This window comes from Alligator sinensis, unplaced genomic scaffold, assembly GCF_000455745.1.
Source record: "Alligator sinensis unplaced genomic scaffold, ASM45574v1 scaffold599_1, whole genome shotgun sequence".
Taxonomy (NCBI): domain Eukaryota; kingdom Metazoa; phylum Chordata; order Crocodylia; family Alligatoridae; genus Alligator; species Alligator sinensis.
Window position 1 is genome coordinate 143,123 of NW_005841968.1, and position 19,458 is coordinate 162,580.

The 19,458-nt window shown below is 44.5% G+C and overlaps 1 protein-coding gene across 9 annotated transcripts in view; it reads left to right on the forward strand.

Moving 5' to 3' along the window:
• The window catches only part of LOC102380629 (sodium channel protein type 5 subunit alpha), a 252,836-nt gene that overhangs the window by 141,560 nt on the left and 91,818 nt on the right, over positions 1-19,458 (forward strand). For all 9 annotated transcript variants that reach the window (XM_025200461.1, XM_025200458.1, XM_025200464.1 and 6 more), the window contains one exon: positions 18,154-18,630. In XM_025200461.1, the coding sequence (XP_025056246.1) occupies positions 18,154-18,630 (477 nt within the window). The remainder of the gene's footprint in view (positions 1-18,153; positions 18,631-19,458) is intronic.

Below are 19,458 nucleotides of genomic sequence, written 5' to 3' on the forward strand. Positions count from 1 at the left end.
AGGGGAGGGATTTGAAAACTGAACCTGTCTTTAGGTTAGGCTGACACAGGAAGTCTGCTCAGAACTTTTCTGACATTTGGAATAGCACTTTTTTGTGTGCTTTTCTGCATGCAGGAGAGTGAAAAGTTCCTAATTACTGATGCACATTTGGTACCCAAAGTTCTGGGTTATATTGTAGGACCTCTGTAACCCTTGCAATGAACCCATCTGAAAAATACCTGATATATTAACTTAATAAAATGGCCCCCTGCCATGTAAAATCCATCCCTGTACCTGACTGCGATCACCTGCTGATCCAGTTCAAACACTTATCTTCAAGACACATTTGGATGCCTATCTTGCTGGGATCCTATGATCCCTGCTGACTTCCTGTCCCTGGGGCAAGGGGCTGGACTCGAGGATCCTCCGGGGTCCCTTCCAGCCCAAATGTCTGTGAAATCTATGACATTTTTGAAAAAAAGTGGCCACATCTATTCAAATACTTTAGTATCACCGTGGAATCATAGAAGAGTATGGCTGGGGGGTATTTAGTCCAGTCCCTCAAGGCAGGGTTATCCTTAAATAAATTATCCCAGCCAAGTGTACATCTAAACTGTTTTTACAAATTTCCAAGGATGGAGATTCAACAGCTTCTGTGGTTGGCCTGTTCTGATGCTTGACCACCCTCACAGTGAGAAAGTTCTTCCTAATATGCAACCAAAATGTGCCTTGCTGAAATTTAAGACCATACTTTACTTAGGAACTTTACATACTGAAGAAGCTTAAGTACCTTTATAACCTTTTATACAGATGGCATTAATGACTGTTATTAGGGTTCTTTTCAATAGGTTAGTGGGGCTGAATGTCCATGACCTATTCTATTAATAGGATGGGCACAGAAACAAATCCTGCTCTACCTGTTAGATATCTAAGTGGACTTAGACACCTAAGTATAATTCTGTCCCACCTAGGTCCAGTCCTTGAAAAAACTTTGATTTGTCATCTTTGGTAATGAGTCATCATCTTAGCCTTAAGACTAAGTCACAAAAAGCAATGAAGAAAAGGAGAACCTGTCCACTTCTTCCATCCCTGATTATTCAGGGCTTTGGGCAGAAGGGAAAAGGATCGCACAAAACTGTCTGAATCCACTAACATATCTAATGGAGTGGGGAGGGGGTGGAAATAGGATGCAGTCCTCCTAGAACAAGATGTTAGCAGGAACTGTAGAAGTATATAGAATTCCTTTTGCCCATTTTTTCCAAACATAATTTATTGATGTGAGAAAGAAAGCAATGAGAAAATGTAGCAGAGTAAGATAGGTACGTCTCAATATGTGTCTCTTTTCATTAGTGCCGTTGACATGTTTAGTTGTCATTTAAAGGGTAATGACAAGTTCTGTCTTGCATGAGTTGTGAAAAGAAGAGCACTTTCATATTAAAATATATCATGTAGTACATATGGTTAATGCATTATTGATAACTTCTGGATGGGTTACATTTTTTCATTTAAAAAAATTAAAAAAAGAATGGTTCCATCTCTAATACTGGCTAATGAACAATCAATTTCTAACTGTTGCTTTTGGCAGTATCTTGTTGAAAGAGCCATGTGAAATAATTTATCAATCTATCTGATGGGCGTAACTTTTCTTGGTGGTATATAGCATGTCATAAGAAGCCAAACAGTATATTTTCCAAGTAGAGTGCAAGCTGCTGAAAATATTTGTATTTCCCCCCACTCGCAAAAATGGTCTGTTGCTCACCAGGGAACTATACAGCAGTGTTGGGTTGGGATTGAAATACCTAAAGAAATATGTCTGAATATTGCTTCTGTAACTCCATGTGACATCTGCCAATAAGCCAAAATTCTGCCTTTCAGCCACTGACCTCCTCTCCTCTTCCTGCCCAGGTCTGGATCTCACCTTTATTATCATACTGCTATCTCAAACTTCAGATTTTCTCTGGAAGTAAACTTCCCTGGGCCCAGTTCTCTTCAGTGACATCTATTAAAACCAGACCTATCTTTAGGGAAGGCAGTGGACCAGATTGTCCACTATTGTAGGCTTGCATTGCTTCACTAGTCACCACCAGAGGTTGATCTGTCCAGCAGGATTTACCCCAAGACGCAGGCCCAGTGTCGTTTTTAATTTTTATCCCTCTGCATGGATCTGGTGCCTTATCACCACTGAGAACTCGTTGTGTTTCTCAGCCTTGGGACTTCAGTGTAATTTTTTACTCTTCTTTCATTTTTGCCATCCCCAACCAGAGCCTTGTGGTGACTTCTTTTCCTTTTGTATCCCCAGAAGCCACCCTTTCATTGCTATCTTTGTAGCTGAAATGTCTGTCTGCTTTTTGACCAGGGTTTCTCCTCGATACTGTGATCTCCTTTCCTGAGTCTTAGCTTTCCCTCACTCAGTCTGCCTCAGTGTCTCAATTATAGTCCCCTTTACCCTTAGCTCTGACCACATCTTCCCTTCTGAACCTTGGCTTTGGCTTCTGGCCTTGTACCATGTCCTCTGCAAGCTCCCCATTCTCCAGTCCCTGGCCCATCTGTGTTCTCAATTAGCTTTAGTAGAAAGATTTCCACCCAGTCTGTATTCTAATGACAAATGAAGTTTTCAATTCAATGATTTTTTTTTTCCACAGAAGGTGTCAGCTTCTTGCAGAACATTTTGATATTCAAATGCCCAAAGACTAAGAGTCATGGGTTTTTGACTGAAATATTTCATTAAAAAGTTGCAAAATCCCAATGAAAATGACTGTTTTGGTCAAATTTTTCTGGTGGGGGGGACTTGATTTTCCAAGGAACTTACCTCTGTTCCTCCTGCTCCCCAGCTGGTTCATTGTCCTCATAAGAGAAGATATCTCTTTTCTCCCCCCCTCCTTCCTTCCTCACATCTTGCCTCATGCCTTCCTTCTGCCTACTCTGGTTGAAGCTTCCTCCTCCTTTCCATCCTCCGCACTTCCTTCATTCTCCAAAATAATCTTCTAAATCTGATTCTTCCAAGAAGATTGGTAGGTCTTCCTGGAAGAATGTAGAGGCAGTCCTCGACTTACAACATTTCGAGTTACAATGTTTCGCACTTACAACATTTATAAATTGACACCCTGTTTCAACTTTATGCTGTCCGTTTCGACTTACAACGCTTGATCCGATGCAACGCCATGCCAGCAAACAAGCTCGCTGCATTGCCCATCTCCCTGGGGAACATCTCTCCAAACTTCCTTGGACACTTTCTTTAAGAAAGCAGGCAAGACTCCAGAAAAACTTGCAGCCAAGGCTTCCGAGAAGACTCCAGCCAAGAACCCTTCAAAAAGTCCAACCAAGAGCCCTCCAAAAAGTCCAGCAAAGTCACCTCAAAGAAGTCCTTCCAAATCAATATGATTGCTATTTACAATATAAATACATTAATGTAGCTGTATTACTCATCTATAATTGATCAAGTACAAAATTCTGGGGTATTTTTGGTGAAAATAGGGTATCAGGTCTTAGTTCAGGAACCAATCCCCCTTTTATAAGATTGTTTCTTATGAGAAAATTGGTTCCGAGTTACAACGTTTCGACTTAAGACATGGTTTTCAGGAACCAATTATGTCGTAAGTCCAAGGACTGTCTGTACTAAAGAATGCTCATCACCCGACATCTCCCCTTTCTCCACCCCCAGCCCCATGTCTTGAAGTGTTATCCCATGTCTTGTCTTGTTTGGGTTAGGGTTTGGCTTGGGTCTTGATGTGACATAAAAGGTAGCTGCATCACCTCAGGGACAACCACTCTGCTTCCACCTAGTTCCTTGGAGTAGTAGTCTACAACAGCAGCCAATAACTATGTCCCTTCCCTCCTATTCCATCTCAGCTTTGATGGTTGGTATGTTGTGGGACAGGGCATGGGTCTGTCCATTCCCTACCAAACCCTGGGCATGTGTTAAGGAGAGAGAGGTGCACAGTATGTGTATGGAGGTGACTCCATGCATCCAAAATCAGGATTCAGGTAGCCTGAATGGTGCCTAAGGAGTTCGATTTATAGCCCCTTATGCCACAAGGTAGGCAGGAATTACAGGGCAGAGTCACTTCTCTCTCTCACTTCTGTATAGCTAGTCTTCTTCAGCAGGCCAGCAACAAGCAGGAACACAGGGCTTCCCTTCTCACCTGATGGCTCTTCCCACCATCTTCCTTCTTCATTTCTCCATTCTCTTTCTTTCCTTACACAGAGAAAGACCTGTTTCATGATTTCTGCCCCAAAGAACATCACCCAGATATCAAGGATAAAAGTCAATGAATATATGAGTCCTTTCAGTCGTCTTCATTGCCACAATGTCTTTCTCAGTCATCGGTATTTCCTAAGAGTCCAAGAACAGCGCATTATGGGCATCCTGGAAAAATGCTCAGTTCTCTAAAGTCACCACCAATAGATGAATATGTGGACTGACCTTGGCTTCCCATTGGATAGGTCAGGAAAACATCATTTTTGGAAAGTCTTTGCCTTGCTGTTGCCAGGCATGTGGACTGGGACCTCCTGGCTCCCTCCTCATGAGGTAGGCACAGAGGGGAAGTCCCCTGGACTACCTATGCTAACACCCAGTGCAAATGGAACTGAAGCCTTCCTGGGGTAGGTGGGTGCCTGCAAGGAGGCTGGGGTGGTGTGGGTAGGTGCTTGCAACCTCTGGACTGCTAAGGTGTGCAGTTGACAGCCCAGAGGTCGCAAGTTTGAGACCAAAGCAGAAGTGCTCACAACGGGGCCCTGTCAGATGCCAATAAATCTGTGAATTCTGTCTCAAAAGGACCAGAAAAGGAAATGTGCTTGTGAACATGACAAAGGCCCTTGACTCCTGCCCAAATGCCTGCCCTCTCTTGGTAAGGGCAGCAGGGGGAAGGGGAATACTGGCAGAAAGAGCTTCAGAGCACAGCTGAGGTCTCAAGCCTCCGGTGCAAATTTTCCACCGTGACACATTCTCTTGAGTGCCGTTATTTGTATGCGCCCAGCTTGAGACACTTGCTCAGCACTCTGTGAAGGTCAGGCCTCTTGATGTTATTTAAGGAATGGTGCTACCACGTGCTGGTCAGAGCCTGCTTTTATCCTGGCTGGTGCAGTGGAACTGGAAGGGAGATGCAGAGCCTCTTCTCTTCTTCACATGAGCAGCAGGGAAGGATGTCTCCCTGGGGCTCTGAAGAGTGGCAGAGAGGAGGGGGGTGGAAATAGCCAATGCAGCTGCTAGAAAACCAAATCCCAAAAGGGACACAGGCTGCTGACTAAGGGGTATTACTAACAGCCAAGCACATGACAGCAGAGGAAAAGTGTTCTGTTAGAGAAGCAGCAAGACAATCTCTATCAATGCACAGCTTTTGTTCCTTCCTCCCTCACCAATAGAGGATGCTTCTCATTTTCCATTTGTGCCTGGCACTGCTAATATATCACCTGTGCTCTTCCTCTAGATGAAGGCAGGGGTTTGCCCTCAATTGGAGCAGCTGTCTTCTTCAGGGTGTTTGGTTTAAAGCTATGAGCCTGTTTGCAGGTTGAAAGCAGTGGGTTTCCTCTGTGCACAATTACAGAGGAAATGTATTTTATAACATCCCAGGCTGGGAGAGTCCTGTCATGCAGTTCACAGTAAATTGTCCTTCCAGCAAGGCCAAGGTAGAAACTGAACCCAGAAGGTGGGGGTTGAGTCAGGGATTTTGAAGGTAGACAGAGCCACCCATAACCCTAGTGGAACTGCTTCAGTGCCCTTTTCATTCTGCTAACTTGTCAGGAAAAAAAGACTAATTACAGGACATGTACCAAACTATAACAATGTCACTGTCTGAGAAGGTAACATTTTAAAAGAAATTGCATTTCTCCTACTGATAAAAAAGACGTTCCTAGTAATTATGTCTGGCTCTTTTGATTTATTTTTTCCAGGTGAGATGCCTGATTTTCCTTTTACCCACACTGACTTTGCTCTGGTGTAGCTCCTTTGGCTGCAATGGAATTGCATCATTATTATTATTATTGCAGTATAATGCTATAGTTTTTCCCCAGCTTCTTGGCCTTATTAATGTAGAGAGCTGTGTTTGTATCAGTCCAGAGCAGTCCTCCTGTGCTGATTCTCTCTGTCTTGCAGAGACGAATAAATTTATTCCCTGCAGCCTTTCCCTTTGTACTCCAAGCCCTGATCTCACAACAGATCAGAACAGATTTATGGCTGGACCCAAGGATGAACCAGGGGAAGAAGAGGAAAGGAGTGTTTAGGAGCTGAGCTACAGTGGGCATACTGCCCTGCAGGATTCACTGAGAAAGCTGGTGACATCCTCAGACAGACCGCGACCTTGCCATTCGATAATAGGCAAATGTATTGGTACACAGTGATAACAGAAAAGAAACAGTACAAACAAGCAAGCAGTTCTATATATCTACCAAATCCTAGGGCTGTCATCAAAGTCAGAATACATCTGGCCAGGACGCAGCCTTCACTGAGGCTCTCTTGGGGGTCAGATGTCAGCTGTTTGGAGGTGGGATGCCAAGGCCCACACCCCCCCCACCAGTGGGGTGGATGAGACGGGCTGGTGGTGCGCCCTCTGTCCACGGTGGCCTCGGGGACAATCCTGAGGGATGCAGATGGGGACCCGAGTGGGACCCTTTGTTACTCTCAAGTCTCTGCTTTTGTATTCTCCTTGCCTCCTGATGACTCCTGATGACTCTTGGTCTGTGGCTGTCCCTGGTTGGTCTCTCTGTGTTTATCATACTGTCCATGTAGCTCATCACATGCACACATACTAATCTGGTTTCTGCGCCTTCTTCTAATTTGGTCTGTTCCCCCAAAACCGGGACTCAGACCCCCCTGCTCTTGGGCCTTGTTAGCTGGAGCCACCCTTATCTCGTGTTATGAAACAGTGTGGTACATGCCCCCTTGCTCTCAGGCTGTGCTTATCCATTGGCCTTGTCGTGTTAGACAGCCGGTCTGCTTTGAAGGCTGTGTGAAACTCTGTATGGGAGACCCAGGCTTTTTAGAAATCAATTGAACCCTGCTGTCCATCCTGAACCATTCTAATGCATGTACATATACCTGTAAGCCAATTCCCAAAAAGCAAACCTTTAAATACCATTTTCAAGCCAACACTCTGTGAGGCCCTTGCTTGCACCATATGTGAAAAAGAGGTAACGGTGTGAGCAGGCCAGTAGTGTCCTGGCAGTATGTCTCTACTGGTGATCAGGAAGGGCAGGCAGGCGAATCCAGTGGGAGAGCCTCAAATCTGCACATAGACGGCTCTGGCCTCCTGCAGGGGAGTGCGTGGGAAAGGGCCTTCTTGTCTTGCAGGGTTTAAATGGAGTTCAAGTGGTGCACATGGAGTTGGCTCTCTGCACTCTCATGTCACCCCATGGCCCATATCCTGAAGGATTGGGGCCTGCATAATAACTTGGTAAGAACCTCAGTCTTTTCCCCTTTAATAACCTTTTTTCTACTCAGGACAGTGGGGTGACTTGGCTGTTCAACAGCTATGGGCATTGTGGGGGGGATGCACATGCCACTCCTGTTTATTTCTCCAGTCTGATTCCTTTTTTCATACCAGTATGATACTGTCTCATCATCAATCTGTGATCCTCTCTGAAGCCCCAGATACTGGTCTCTACAAGATTACTAACTTAGCCAGACATATCCCATCTTGATTGTCTGACCTGTTTTTCAAAACCTCCAGTGAGAGATTCCACAGCCTCCCCATCTTTGGGTGCATTTGGATTTTGTGGACTCCTCAGTTTATGGATGCCCATTTTGAGACAGTTTTAAAGGGACTTCTTTTAAAAAAATGCTGAGCTGAGCATCCACTTTCTCATAATACATCCAAGTCTGATGCTCACATAACGAGACTCCCCAAACCACTGGTCACTTTGGAAACTCTTGATCCATGTCTCGGGTGGTGAATGGCACACAGTGTTCATATAAAATGCTTGAGACCTCGCAGTATAGAAAGTCCTGCAGGGCATGGTCATGAACCACTTTGAATCTGCATGATACAGTATGAATGTGCTACCCTTACCCCACCTTGTTTTAAAAAATGTTGCAGAGCGATGAAGGTGCGAAATCTGCATTCCCAAGGATTGGGACCTCTTCCTTGTTTAAATGGGAGGCAGGGTGATTATGAACCTCACTCTACATGGTGCAGAGGTGGTTTTATCCAAGGCAGTAAAGAAGAGAGACTTCTTCTGGGTTGCCAGCACCACCAGAGGCTAGTCTGTACCTCCTCTATGTTGGGTCATCAAGGTTGCCAAGAAGCATACCTTGCCCCTTTGCTCTGTGTCCTACAACTCAGCCACATTAGAGTGGTCCTGAGTATACGTCCAGAACTGCTCTCAGTCTCAGTTGTACTTATTAGCACATGCTCGAAGCCACTCAGAAGTGGTGACATTGCCCAGTTTCTGGGATTCAGCACACACTGGGTAAAAATGACTGGGTAGGGCATGTTACTTTGCAGAGCTCCTAGGCTTGGTATGGAGGCAGCATAGACAGCCTTGTGACTTGCTGCAACCAGCACCCCATCTGTCAGGAAAGTCTCCCACCTGTCCTAACCCATCCTCTCAAACTCATCTGGAGCGGTGGTAGGGCTGCTGGCTAGGACATTCACAACCATCTTTGCACTTGTTTCCTTGCTCTATTTTGCACCTTCTGGTGAGACATTTGAATGAGGGCTTTCCCCTTTCTACCCTGCATTCTTTCTGCTTGCTTGTGCCGTAGGCATTTGTGATATCACGATCATTTCAACAGCAAGAGACTAAAAATGTCACAAGCCTGGGATTATGGCTTCACTACAGGATAAAGGAGAACTGGGCTGAGAAGGAATAAGCCTCTTATCCAAGCACAAACAGCTGAAATAATAGAAAAGAATATAGAAAATAACTGTTCATGTAAATTGCTTTTTGCAGAAGTGATCTCTCTTTGTAAACTTTGCCCCTGGATGAAAATGTACAAAAGACTAAAAAGCCTGCTTCCAGGAGAAGCAATAATCCTGCCCGGGCAGAGATGGGCTCCATGACTTAGTGCTGCAGGGCTCTGTCTGCAACTTAGGTCTCACATTTCTGCAGTTCACTGACAGCTTCTCTCTGGTCAGCTTCTGCTTGTAGCTTCTTAGAGGTCGTTACTGTAAATAATAAGAAGAACAACAATGGATATTAAATTATTATTATTGATGATTGATGATGATGAACCATTCATTCTTAATTTGCTAGATGTGCAGATCTTTAACGGTGAGAGAGAGTTTTACTTGCTGACCTGAGTAAGAAGCCCGTGTAGCTGCACCGTACAGGAACCAGGGAACCAAATTATGATGGAGACGGTCACAATCCTTCCCCTGTGCTCTCAGTGATCAGATGTCTTGTTGCACTTAGGGAGCATTTTGCTCCTGAATAGCTCTTCTGGGTGTTTGGTAAGTAGAACCAGAATGGTGCTGGGCCTTCTGCTTATCTGCCCTTTCCCGTGCACTCGTTCACAGGTGAATCATCCCAGTCTCCTAAAAAGAGCCAGTCTGAGTAAGGTCAACCATGCAGACTTACTTCCTCCTGCTTCTTCAAGCAGTTAAGTAAAGATTGTGACATCTGTCCCCATATTTTTTCTGCTTATGAATAAAATTAAAATTAAATGTCATGCCAGACCTTTGCCATGCTGGGTGTAGTGGCAGAACAGCAAAGGTACCCGACTGTGATATGAGTGTGAGCCATACTCTGGACTTAAGATAAAGGCTGCTGCCTGCTGATCTGGCTGGGTATCAGTTGTTCACATTGGAGAGTCAAAGGCAGCTGGACATGATATCAACCACATCACTGGTGTTTTTTAACCATGCTAGCCCTAAGGACCATTAGGCTCAGGCAGACCTCTAACCTTGACCTTATACTACACTATACGTTCTGGATCCTAACACTAGTTAACTGGCTATCTTGGAGAATCCACCTGTCTGTGGATGAGGTCTCACACAGCAGCTCTTCCCCAGCCCCCCACCCTTGTCTTGCAGGAGTTGTGACTAGGGCACATCTGCAATTTGACCCTCTTCCAGCTCCTAGATTGCTTCCATGGGACTGCACAGCTGAGTGTAAATTAGAGCACTTTTAGGCTGTTTTAACTTACTCTGTCCCAAGATATAGAGACTTTAAAGGAAGCGTAGAACATTGGCCTCGACATCCAAATCCTGGGCAGTATGTGGCTAAGTCAGGCAAAAGAGTCTAGGCTGATGTTTTGGGGTTTTGTGTCCCCCCCTCCCCCCGCCACCACACACACACACGCACTCACGCACGTGCGCCCGCACACTGTAGAGCTTTGTTTAAAAGTCTTGCCTAGAAAGGGAGCAGGATGGAAACATTAGTTCTCTCATGTTAGGGGGAAGGCTACACTGCCAAAGCATACTGGGTTTCAGAGAGATTGGACATTATATAGGTAGGATCAGACTTTCTAAAAAAAAACACAGCTCCCTTGAAATGAACCAAACACTAATTATCATGAGCTGAGGACCCTGGTTTTGGAGTACAGAGACGATCAATTCTCTCAGTGTATTTGCTTAGTTCAGTATTTATCTCACTCTTGGACAGATATATAATCATTTTACAGCTGCTGCTTCACTACATCAGTAAAAGGTAGCATTGACCATGGACTTCATAGTGTGATTTCAGTTTGCATTTGATGAGAGGCTGTGTGCTTTCTTAACAAGGCAGTGAGTCCCCACTGATACTGGTGACAGTCGAGGGCACTGAACCCCCAGCTCAAACCCCAGGAGCACAAGAGGATCACAGACATTATGGATTATTGATTTAAATGAAAGTGGAGTGTGAATGAAGCTTTGATTTCTATCCCTCTCTTTTTGCCCAGTCACAGTAAATACAATACTGCAATGAGCATAAGAGGAAGAGGATTTAGGTGTGCTCAGGCCAAGACCAGCAGTCACTACAGCAGCAGAGAGGTTACCGTTGAGTATTTTAGAATGTGCTTCATGACAGATTTAAGTGGAATTAACTTGTGTAGTCATTTCCCGTGTTCACAAATGCAGAACTAATTTATTTCAGCATGGCATAGAGGACGGAGCATTGGATTGGCACTTGAGAGACCTGGTCTCCATTTCCAGCCTGCAACCTGCCAGCTGGGTGACCTTGGATCCATTACTTCAGCTTTTTGTGCTTGCTAGAGAGTGGGGTGCACACATTCTGGCTTAGCAATTAGTCACCTGAAGCATAGGTGAAGTCCAGGCCAAGTTCCCAAGAAGCAGGGAGGCAGGTAGTCTGCTGCAGGGATCTAATGTCAGGACTGATGGGAGTGTTAGCTGGAGTCAAGATATGCCAGGAGTCAAGCCAGGGTCCAGAGCCAAAGCCAGAACCAGGAATCAGGCCGGCATCAGGATAAGCCAAGAGTCAAACCAGAACCAAGAATCAAAGCCAGAGTTAGGACAAGCCAAGAGTCAGGACTGAAATAAGTAGCCAAGAATTAAAGCCAGGGCTTGACTCCCTCCTTATCTACTTAATGGGGTCATCTGGGTGCAGGGTTCTGCTCAGGGCCTCACTTCCACCGTATGTGAAATAGATAATGATGTTTGCCACCCGTGCAAAGGGCTTTAAGAGCTACTGCTGAAAGGTCCTGTATCAGAGCAAGGTATTGTTACATGGGTAGAGGATCATAGGAGCGTAGGGTTGGAAGGAACCACAGACTACATGCGGTCATCTAGCCCAGCCCCCTGCTTAAGGCAGGGTTGTCCCTGACTAAACCAGCCCAGACAGGTCTGTCCAACCTGCTCTCGAAAATTCAAGGGACAGATTCTGTTCCCGTGCCTGATCACCCTCACAGTCAGAAAGTTCTTCCTAATCTCCAACCGAAATTTCCTGTGCTGCAGTTTGAAGTCTTTGCTTCTAGCCCTATCCCCTATGGCCACAGAGAAAAGTCCATCTCCATCCTCTCTATAATTGCCCTTCAGGTAATTGAAACCTTTATCAAATCTCCTATCAATCTTCTCTTCTTCAGACTAAATAATGCTAGTTCGTTCAGCCTTTCCTCATATGTTTTGTTTCCCGGGAGGCCTCTAAATCACTTTGTTGCACTGTGCTGGAGTCTTCCCAACATCTTTCTTGAAATGTGGCCCAAATCTGGACACAGTACTCAAGCTGAGGCCTTACCACTGCTGAATAAGAGTGGAAGAAACACTTCCATTGATTTGCAAGCGACTCCCCTGTTATTACAACCCAAGATGCTGTTGGGTTCTTCTGTAACAATAGCACAGTGCTGGTTCATATTCAGCTTATGGTGGACTGTAACTCCCCAGTCCTTGTCTGCAGGACTGCAGCTTAGCCAGTCATCCCCCATTCTATATTAATGCATGCACTTACTCTGCCCCATGTGCAGGACTTTGCACTTGTCCTTGTTGAATTTTATCTGATTGATGTTTTGATCATTTCTCCAGTTCATTCAGGATTCTTGCCCTACCCTCCAGAATGTCTGCAACTCTACCCAACTAGGTATCACCCACAAACTTGCTAAATGTGCACTCAATCTCATTGCTCAGATTTTTAATACAGACATTAAAGAAAGCCAGACCCAGGATAGACTCCTGGGGAATATCTCTTGGTACCTCTTCCCACCTACGCATTGAGCCATTAATGATTTCTTGTTGAGCATGATGTGCCAACAAGTTTTGCGTATACAGTACTTTCATTTAGGTTATATTTCCTTAGCTTGTTAATGAGTGTATCTTGTTAATGAGCACACTGAGAGACGGTGTTAAAATCCTTGCTAAAGTCAAAGTGTGTTTCATATACTCCTCTTCCCAATCCACAGAGCCTAAAAACAAGTTAAATTGGCTAGGCAGGATTCGCTCTTGGTAGATCCATGTTGACTGTTCCTGATCACCTCGTTCTCCTCTATGTGCTGCAAAATAGGTTCCTTCAGGATCTGCTGCATGGTCTTTCCAGGTATCAAGGTAAGGCTGACTGGTCTGTAATTCCTCAGATTCTCTTTTTTTTCCCTTTCTTGTAGATGGGCACTATATTTGCACTTGTCCAGTCATCCAGGACTTCACCTGACCTCTATAGATTCTCAAAGAGGATACCTAATGGCTTTGGAATTACACCAGCCAATTCTTTTAGTACCCCAGGATGTATCCTTCAGTGCCTTAGGGTGCATCACATCCAGCCCTTCCAAGCTGAAAGCATCTCCCTTTGTTAAATCATCCCTTACCTGTTCTTCCACTACTCTAGGCTGTTTGCCTCTTTCCTCATCTTTGCTGCCAACTGTGCTTGTCATCTGTAGCTGACCTTCTTCATGAAGACTGAAGTAAAAAAGGCATTACATTATTTAAAATGTAAAGTCATCACATATATGTATTTAAGGCCATTATTCTGAATTTTCCAAAAGAACTTGGGGGACTATATCAATTTTGCAGTTTTCAATTTGAGGCACCTCAAAATGGGCTCATTGTCAGAGGATGATTGCTCAGTATTTTTTTGGAATCAGACTTCTTTATTTAAGGTTTGTTTGGCTGTGCATGCCAAATCAGGAGTTGTTTTTGAAAACTGAGATCAGTAGACCTAGGCTTGCTGCTTCTTAGACTGAAAATCTTGTTTTAAGCCACAAGGAGAAAAATATTATGGAAAAGTAGATAATATTAGTAATCATTTGTAATACAGTAATCCTTTCCAATAAATGTTATGGTTCATGATTTTGAGTGTGTATATTTGTGGAGAACACAGTGTGAGGGGAAGTGATAGAAGTAAACACAAAGTGCTAATATTGTAGTTTGCTCGATTTAAACACCAAACAATAAACTTGTGATGCAATCTGTTCATAAGGACAGTGGGAGTGATGTTTGAGAGAGTTTTTGTTAAAATCCTGAACTGTAAATAGCTCTTTGTGCAAAATGTCAGCTGTATTGTAGAAAGGAAAACGATGTTGACTTGATATTCAGTGATAAATGATCATGTTAAGAATGAGGCCAACGGCAGGTGTGCATTTAAAGCTATGCAGCTATGGAGAAGACTGAAAAGCAGTAACAAGGAGGGTAGCAGCCAACTGAAAGTATTTTAAGTGAGAGCAAAAGTCCTGGGTCAGTGATAAAGCATGATCCTCTGCAAAATTATCCCATCTACTGCAGGCCTGCTTCTGCAATCTTTGCCTTGTTTCACCATTTATAAGCATGCAGAGCTACGGTATAAAAGGATACTTCATCAGAATGACTGGTTTATACACAGGGTGCATACGTGGTAGTGACTGCACAGGGGTATAAGCAGTCGGGAACCAGGCCTCCTAAATTTAATTTGAGGAGAATTGATATGGATTCCAGTTCATCCTGAGAATGCACCCAGCAGATCTTTGAGATATATATTATGGGAATCTTCTCGCCATGGTGATAAATAGCTTGGCTTTTCTTAATGACTCTGCTGGTAGCTAGCCCATCATTATATTTGTTGGTTCTGTGTGTAAGTGTCCACATTAGTGGACAGCTGATAGACAGCATATCCCATGGCCTGGTTTTTAATTATCTAGTGAACTACAGCCTTTTGAATATCTCCAGATGAGGAAAAAAGACGGAAGACACTTTCCTATCAGGAGATTACAAGGGCAAAAAATGGGAACCATGCAAGCTGCCTGTTTCACGGTCTGAACTGAACATGAGTTTACATAATCAAACGCCTGACCAGCTACCGACAATTAGCTTTAATTTCACTTTAATGTGTAGCATGGGTACCGTCAGCTAGTTCAAACATGTTTATGCAGGTTCAGGGAAGATTAATGTAATTCTTAATGGATGTGGGGCATCTGCATTAATGCCAAATGCATTTATTCTAATCATTGTGATTACAATCATTACTTTATCAATTAATAATGACAGGGCACTTCAAATAAAGTGTTACCAGTGGGATTAAGGCCACACTAGTTTGCAGAATTTCCAGTGCATGCATACTGAATAATCAAAAAATAAAAGACAGAGAGAGAGAAAGAGAGTCCTATAGTTGTTCAATAAAGTCCGTGCCAGGATGAACACACTTCCATATTCATTTAATGTAGGCTAATAAAATGATTAATAAATTGTAGGTTAATACAAAAAATGAATGCAAGTAAAATCTGGAACTCAGGAGGTCTGGACGTAGCTTCTGTGTGACCTAAGATGTGGTTGTGGACAAGAACAAGTGTTCTTCACACGGATCCAATGTATTGCAGTGGCCATGGAAAACCAGCTGTACCAAAAAAAATCCTTGAGAACTTCAGAGGCTCACCGTGCATCTCATTCAGCGGTTGTGCAGACAGTGCATTTTGAATAAATGCATTTCAGCTTTAAAGTCACAGTAACTTCCAGTTATAAAGAGGTGGTCAGCCTTGTTAGTTTGAAGTCAGGCAGAAGGCACGACACGGTGGCAACTTAGTAGGCCTGCGTGAAGCAGCTAGTATTGGCTTCGGGTTCAGATTCAGCCGATTCAGGGGACAGTGATTCGATTCGGTGATCGAAAGGGGTGGGAGGTGGGGCGGGTAGGGCAGCCATGGCAAGGGCTGGGAGAGCGGTTGGGGGGCTTGTGGCGGAGCCCCCCATGCAGCATGGGGCAGTGGGCAGCAGCGGGGATTGCCCTCATTCCCCCCCTCCACCCCCCAGCAGCACCCGGTGAGTGGGGGCTTTTTTTTTTAAACAACCAGGAGCTGGGGCCAGGCGGGGCAGCCATGGGAGGTGGCTGGGAGAGTGGACGGGGGTCTGGAGCAGGCAGGGGATGGGGCCTGACGGGGTCCCCCCATGGTCCTCTCCCCACTCCTCCAGCCTCCCCTCCCCCACCCTCTACTTACCAGCATGGAGTCGAGGTCCAGTTCCCTGCAACAGCAAGCGGGGACTGCCCAAATCGCTGAAGTGCTCTGAATCCTTTTTGAATTGATTTGGAGAGCTTCAAATAGATTCGAACTTTCTAATTGCTCCCCTGATTCGATTCGGGTTTGGAGATTTGGCCACCAAATCGGGCCGAATCTCCTCCGAATCAAATCAACACCTGAAGCTTCATGCAGCCCTACAACTTAGAGAGTACTTTGTCAGATGCTATGGATGAACTGTGTTATGATGACTGTAGGCCAGCTCCACCTGATCCCATGTTCTGCTCTTTCTGAGGGCATGGACTTAGGCTGTCTTGGCTGAAATCCCATGACTTTTCCATTCTTAGGGTCAGGTACCTGAGGATACTGAATTCACCCTTCCAACAGGATTCTCTGTAGAGGCTATAATTCCCTGTGGATACCAACCACATAGTGGCCTGCAGGTCTGTATGAGGCTGAGACCTCTGTACTCATTCCCTTTGGGAACCTACAAGTAGTGATGAGTGACCAACTGCCTCCGTAAAACAAAGTATTTTTATTTATCAGGTGAAACAAAGCATTAGAGGGAAAAATAAAGGAGCTGAGAGCAGCAAATAGCCACATGCCTATTTAGTCTCATTTGGCTTCTCTGTAAGCCAAATTAGAGAGGTCTTAAATTACAGGAACACAACGGAGTCTCCAGTCTCCTACCCAGCCTGGATATTCACATGGGTCTTTGGGTGCCTCAGTCTGGTTCTTTCCTTTTCAAACTGGGGATGGGGGTTTTCCTATGGGGGTTTTCCTGGTTCTTTCCTATTCAAACTTGGGGATGGGTTTTTTTTCTAGTCAGTAAAGGCAATTAGACCCATTCAGATTCAGTGGTTCCCAATCATGGACTGTATGCGTCCTGCCCGTGGGTGAGAGTGTTGAATCTGTCTCACCTTCTTTGTTGGCCAAATGCACCCTCACCTAAATAATACTTTGCTGACAGATTGAAATATGCAAATAACACAGGCGCTCAATGGCCCCGTTAGCAGTTCCAGACTTAGCATCAGGAAAAGGGAGCAGAAATTCATGTTCTGCGCCTTGCAGTTTTGAAGGTGGCTCCGAATTTCCAAACGTGGCCTAAACTTGAGGTGGTTGGGGTCTGTTTCCGAGAGGTGCTAACTACACCCGCTCCCACTGACTTCAGCAGTACGTGTGACTACTCTGCACATCAGAGGATCAGATCTGCCACGTTTCAGTCAGATATGCAAAGACAGGAGCACCCAGACTCAGAGGCTGCTTCTGAAAATGTTTACATTGGTATCTTGTAAAATTGGACCGCTGTGGTTTTTTGATGGCTAATCTGTCGGGGCCAGCTCTTGATGCCCTTTCACACCTGTTACACAGGAAAAGCTCTCAGTGAATCCAGTGAGTTGTTGATAAACTAAGAAGAGGTCAGGTTTGACTGAAGATGCTAGTGGATTTTTTCTTCTCACTGTGTGTCTTCTATTATTTTACAAGGAACCGGGGGAAGATGTCATATATGATATCACTGTCTAATTTGTACTATCATCTACGCCTTTGGAATAAAGATTTCTAGCATGTTTGGGCAGGAAACTGAGAAATTCATATTTCCAAAAATCCCAAACAGTCCTCAGAATTCCAGTCCTTCCTTAAGCTATTCACAAGGGCCATCGCACGTTGCTATAAGCACTTACTTGTATTCACAAGGGACCTATTTCAAAGCCTGTGACTTCAGTGGGGTTTAGATCAGGTCCAAACTTGAAAGGAGGGAATCCTGAATTCAATCCTAGTGCATATTTGCTTTTCCTACTTGACATCCAAAATCCTTAAAACGTGAACTAGTGTCAATTTATTTCAGTCTAGACCTTTAAAACTAATGCAGATAGATGGAAGTGTTTTCAAATTTACCATTCACCTTATGTATTGTGCGCAGTGATGTCGACATATCCTGTGGAATATAAATAATACTTGGTTTCCATAGAAGTCAAGAGAGTCGAGCCAGCTTTTCTTTCTATATTCCTTTATTACAGATAAGCAACATGTGGCTGGAATTGTAAGGCATATTTAGCCTTAGAATTTATCTGCTTCAAACTAGGCTTCTAGTAGTATTGTGGAGTAAATGCTATAGTTATATATAAGAACATTTACGCTCAGCAGCTCCAAATAAATATTGTCCTTTTATTCCAGGTCTGAGTTTTGTTTTTTTCAAGTTAGTATGGATAAAGATAAGCTGTAGAACTGGCACCTGAAAATGATTTGTTTGGGGAAAAAAAAATCTGGTTCTCTTCTTCCTTACCCCCTGTGTAATGTAGAAGTAATTTGCTGGATATCAGTGGAGTGGCATAGATTTTAAATGTTAACTTTCAGTTTGGTAGTGCCATTAATTTTCCTTTGACTTCTGTTCGTTTCAGGTGCTCAATCTGTTCCTTGCATTGCTGCTGAGCTCTTTCAGCGCTGACAACCTTTCAGCACCAGATGAAGATGGAGAGCTGAACAATCTGCAAATTGCTTTTGCTCGGATCAACAGGGGACTCCAGTATGTGAAACGCACAATCTGGAATTTCTGCTGTAATGTACTCAGGCATCCTAAGACAACAGCAGAAAAGAAGGCCATGATGAAACTTGCTGCCCAGAATACAGGTGCCCACAACAACTGTATGAATAGCCATACTGCAGCAGAGCCTGGTAAAGATGTGGAAAATCACAGAGAGAACCACACGGATGATGTGACTAACAGAAATGGGCACAAGCGCCCAGTGACAAGTGACAACGATGATTTTATGACCAACCCTGATCTTTCCATCTGTGTCCCTATTGCTGTCGGGGAGTCAGATATTGAAGATCAAGACGAAGATGAGGAGCAGAGCACGTTCACAGAAATGGAACAGGTAGGAAGCCAAAACGTTTGAAAGCAGAATTTATTAGGGGGGTATCCATTCCCATGGCCAATTTTTGACCTACGTTTCATAAGGCAAACATTTTAAGGCCAGATCCTGCCTTGGATAGACACTTTCAGTTAACTTCAGGAGAAGTTGTTGTGCTTATTCAAGAGCAAAATGCACCCCAAAACAACAGGGTATCTCCTCTCTGTGTATCCTTTGTCTATGTCTATATACATTATTTTAGCAGGAATAATTGAATTCAACCCCCACCCCTCTATCCAGCCCTTGCTTTCCCCCAGTGTGTGTCATACAAAGTAAATCTTAAATCCTTTGATCATTTTAAAATGGAGACAAATGTTGATGTATATGGAGGGGGACCCCCCGTAGAAGACCCTCTTCACCATGACGTTCTCTTTAAAGGACCAGACCCATGCAGCTGTTGGTATGGCAATGTTCAGGGTGAGTTAGGAAGAGCAGCTACTAGGAAGTCATGAAATGAGATAGCAACATGTGCCTTAGCTTCAAGTTCTAGACAGATGTACTCTACTGAACACCAGAGGCACAACTAGTGATGGGGGAGTGGTTGGAAATGGGGGTGTTGTGCTAAGCACCTGAGAGCGGGGATAGAGGAGGGAGGAGCAGGGGTAAGTGAGGAGCAGGGGCAAGCATGGGAGGGTCTTACCTGAGAGCAGCTACTGCTGCTGCCAGGCCTGGCTCCTTACATACTACCTTGCTGGGGACAGGGATGGGGAGAGGGAGGGCTACCTGCATGCTGCCTCGCTGGGGCTGGTTGTATGCCCCTGCCTGGCTGCAGCACCTGGGTTGTCGGCTCTC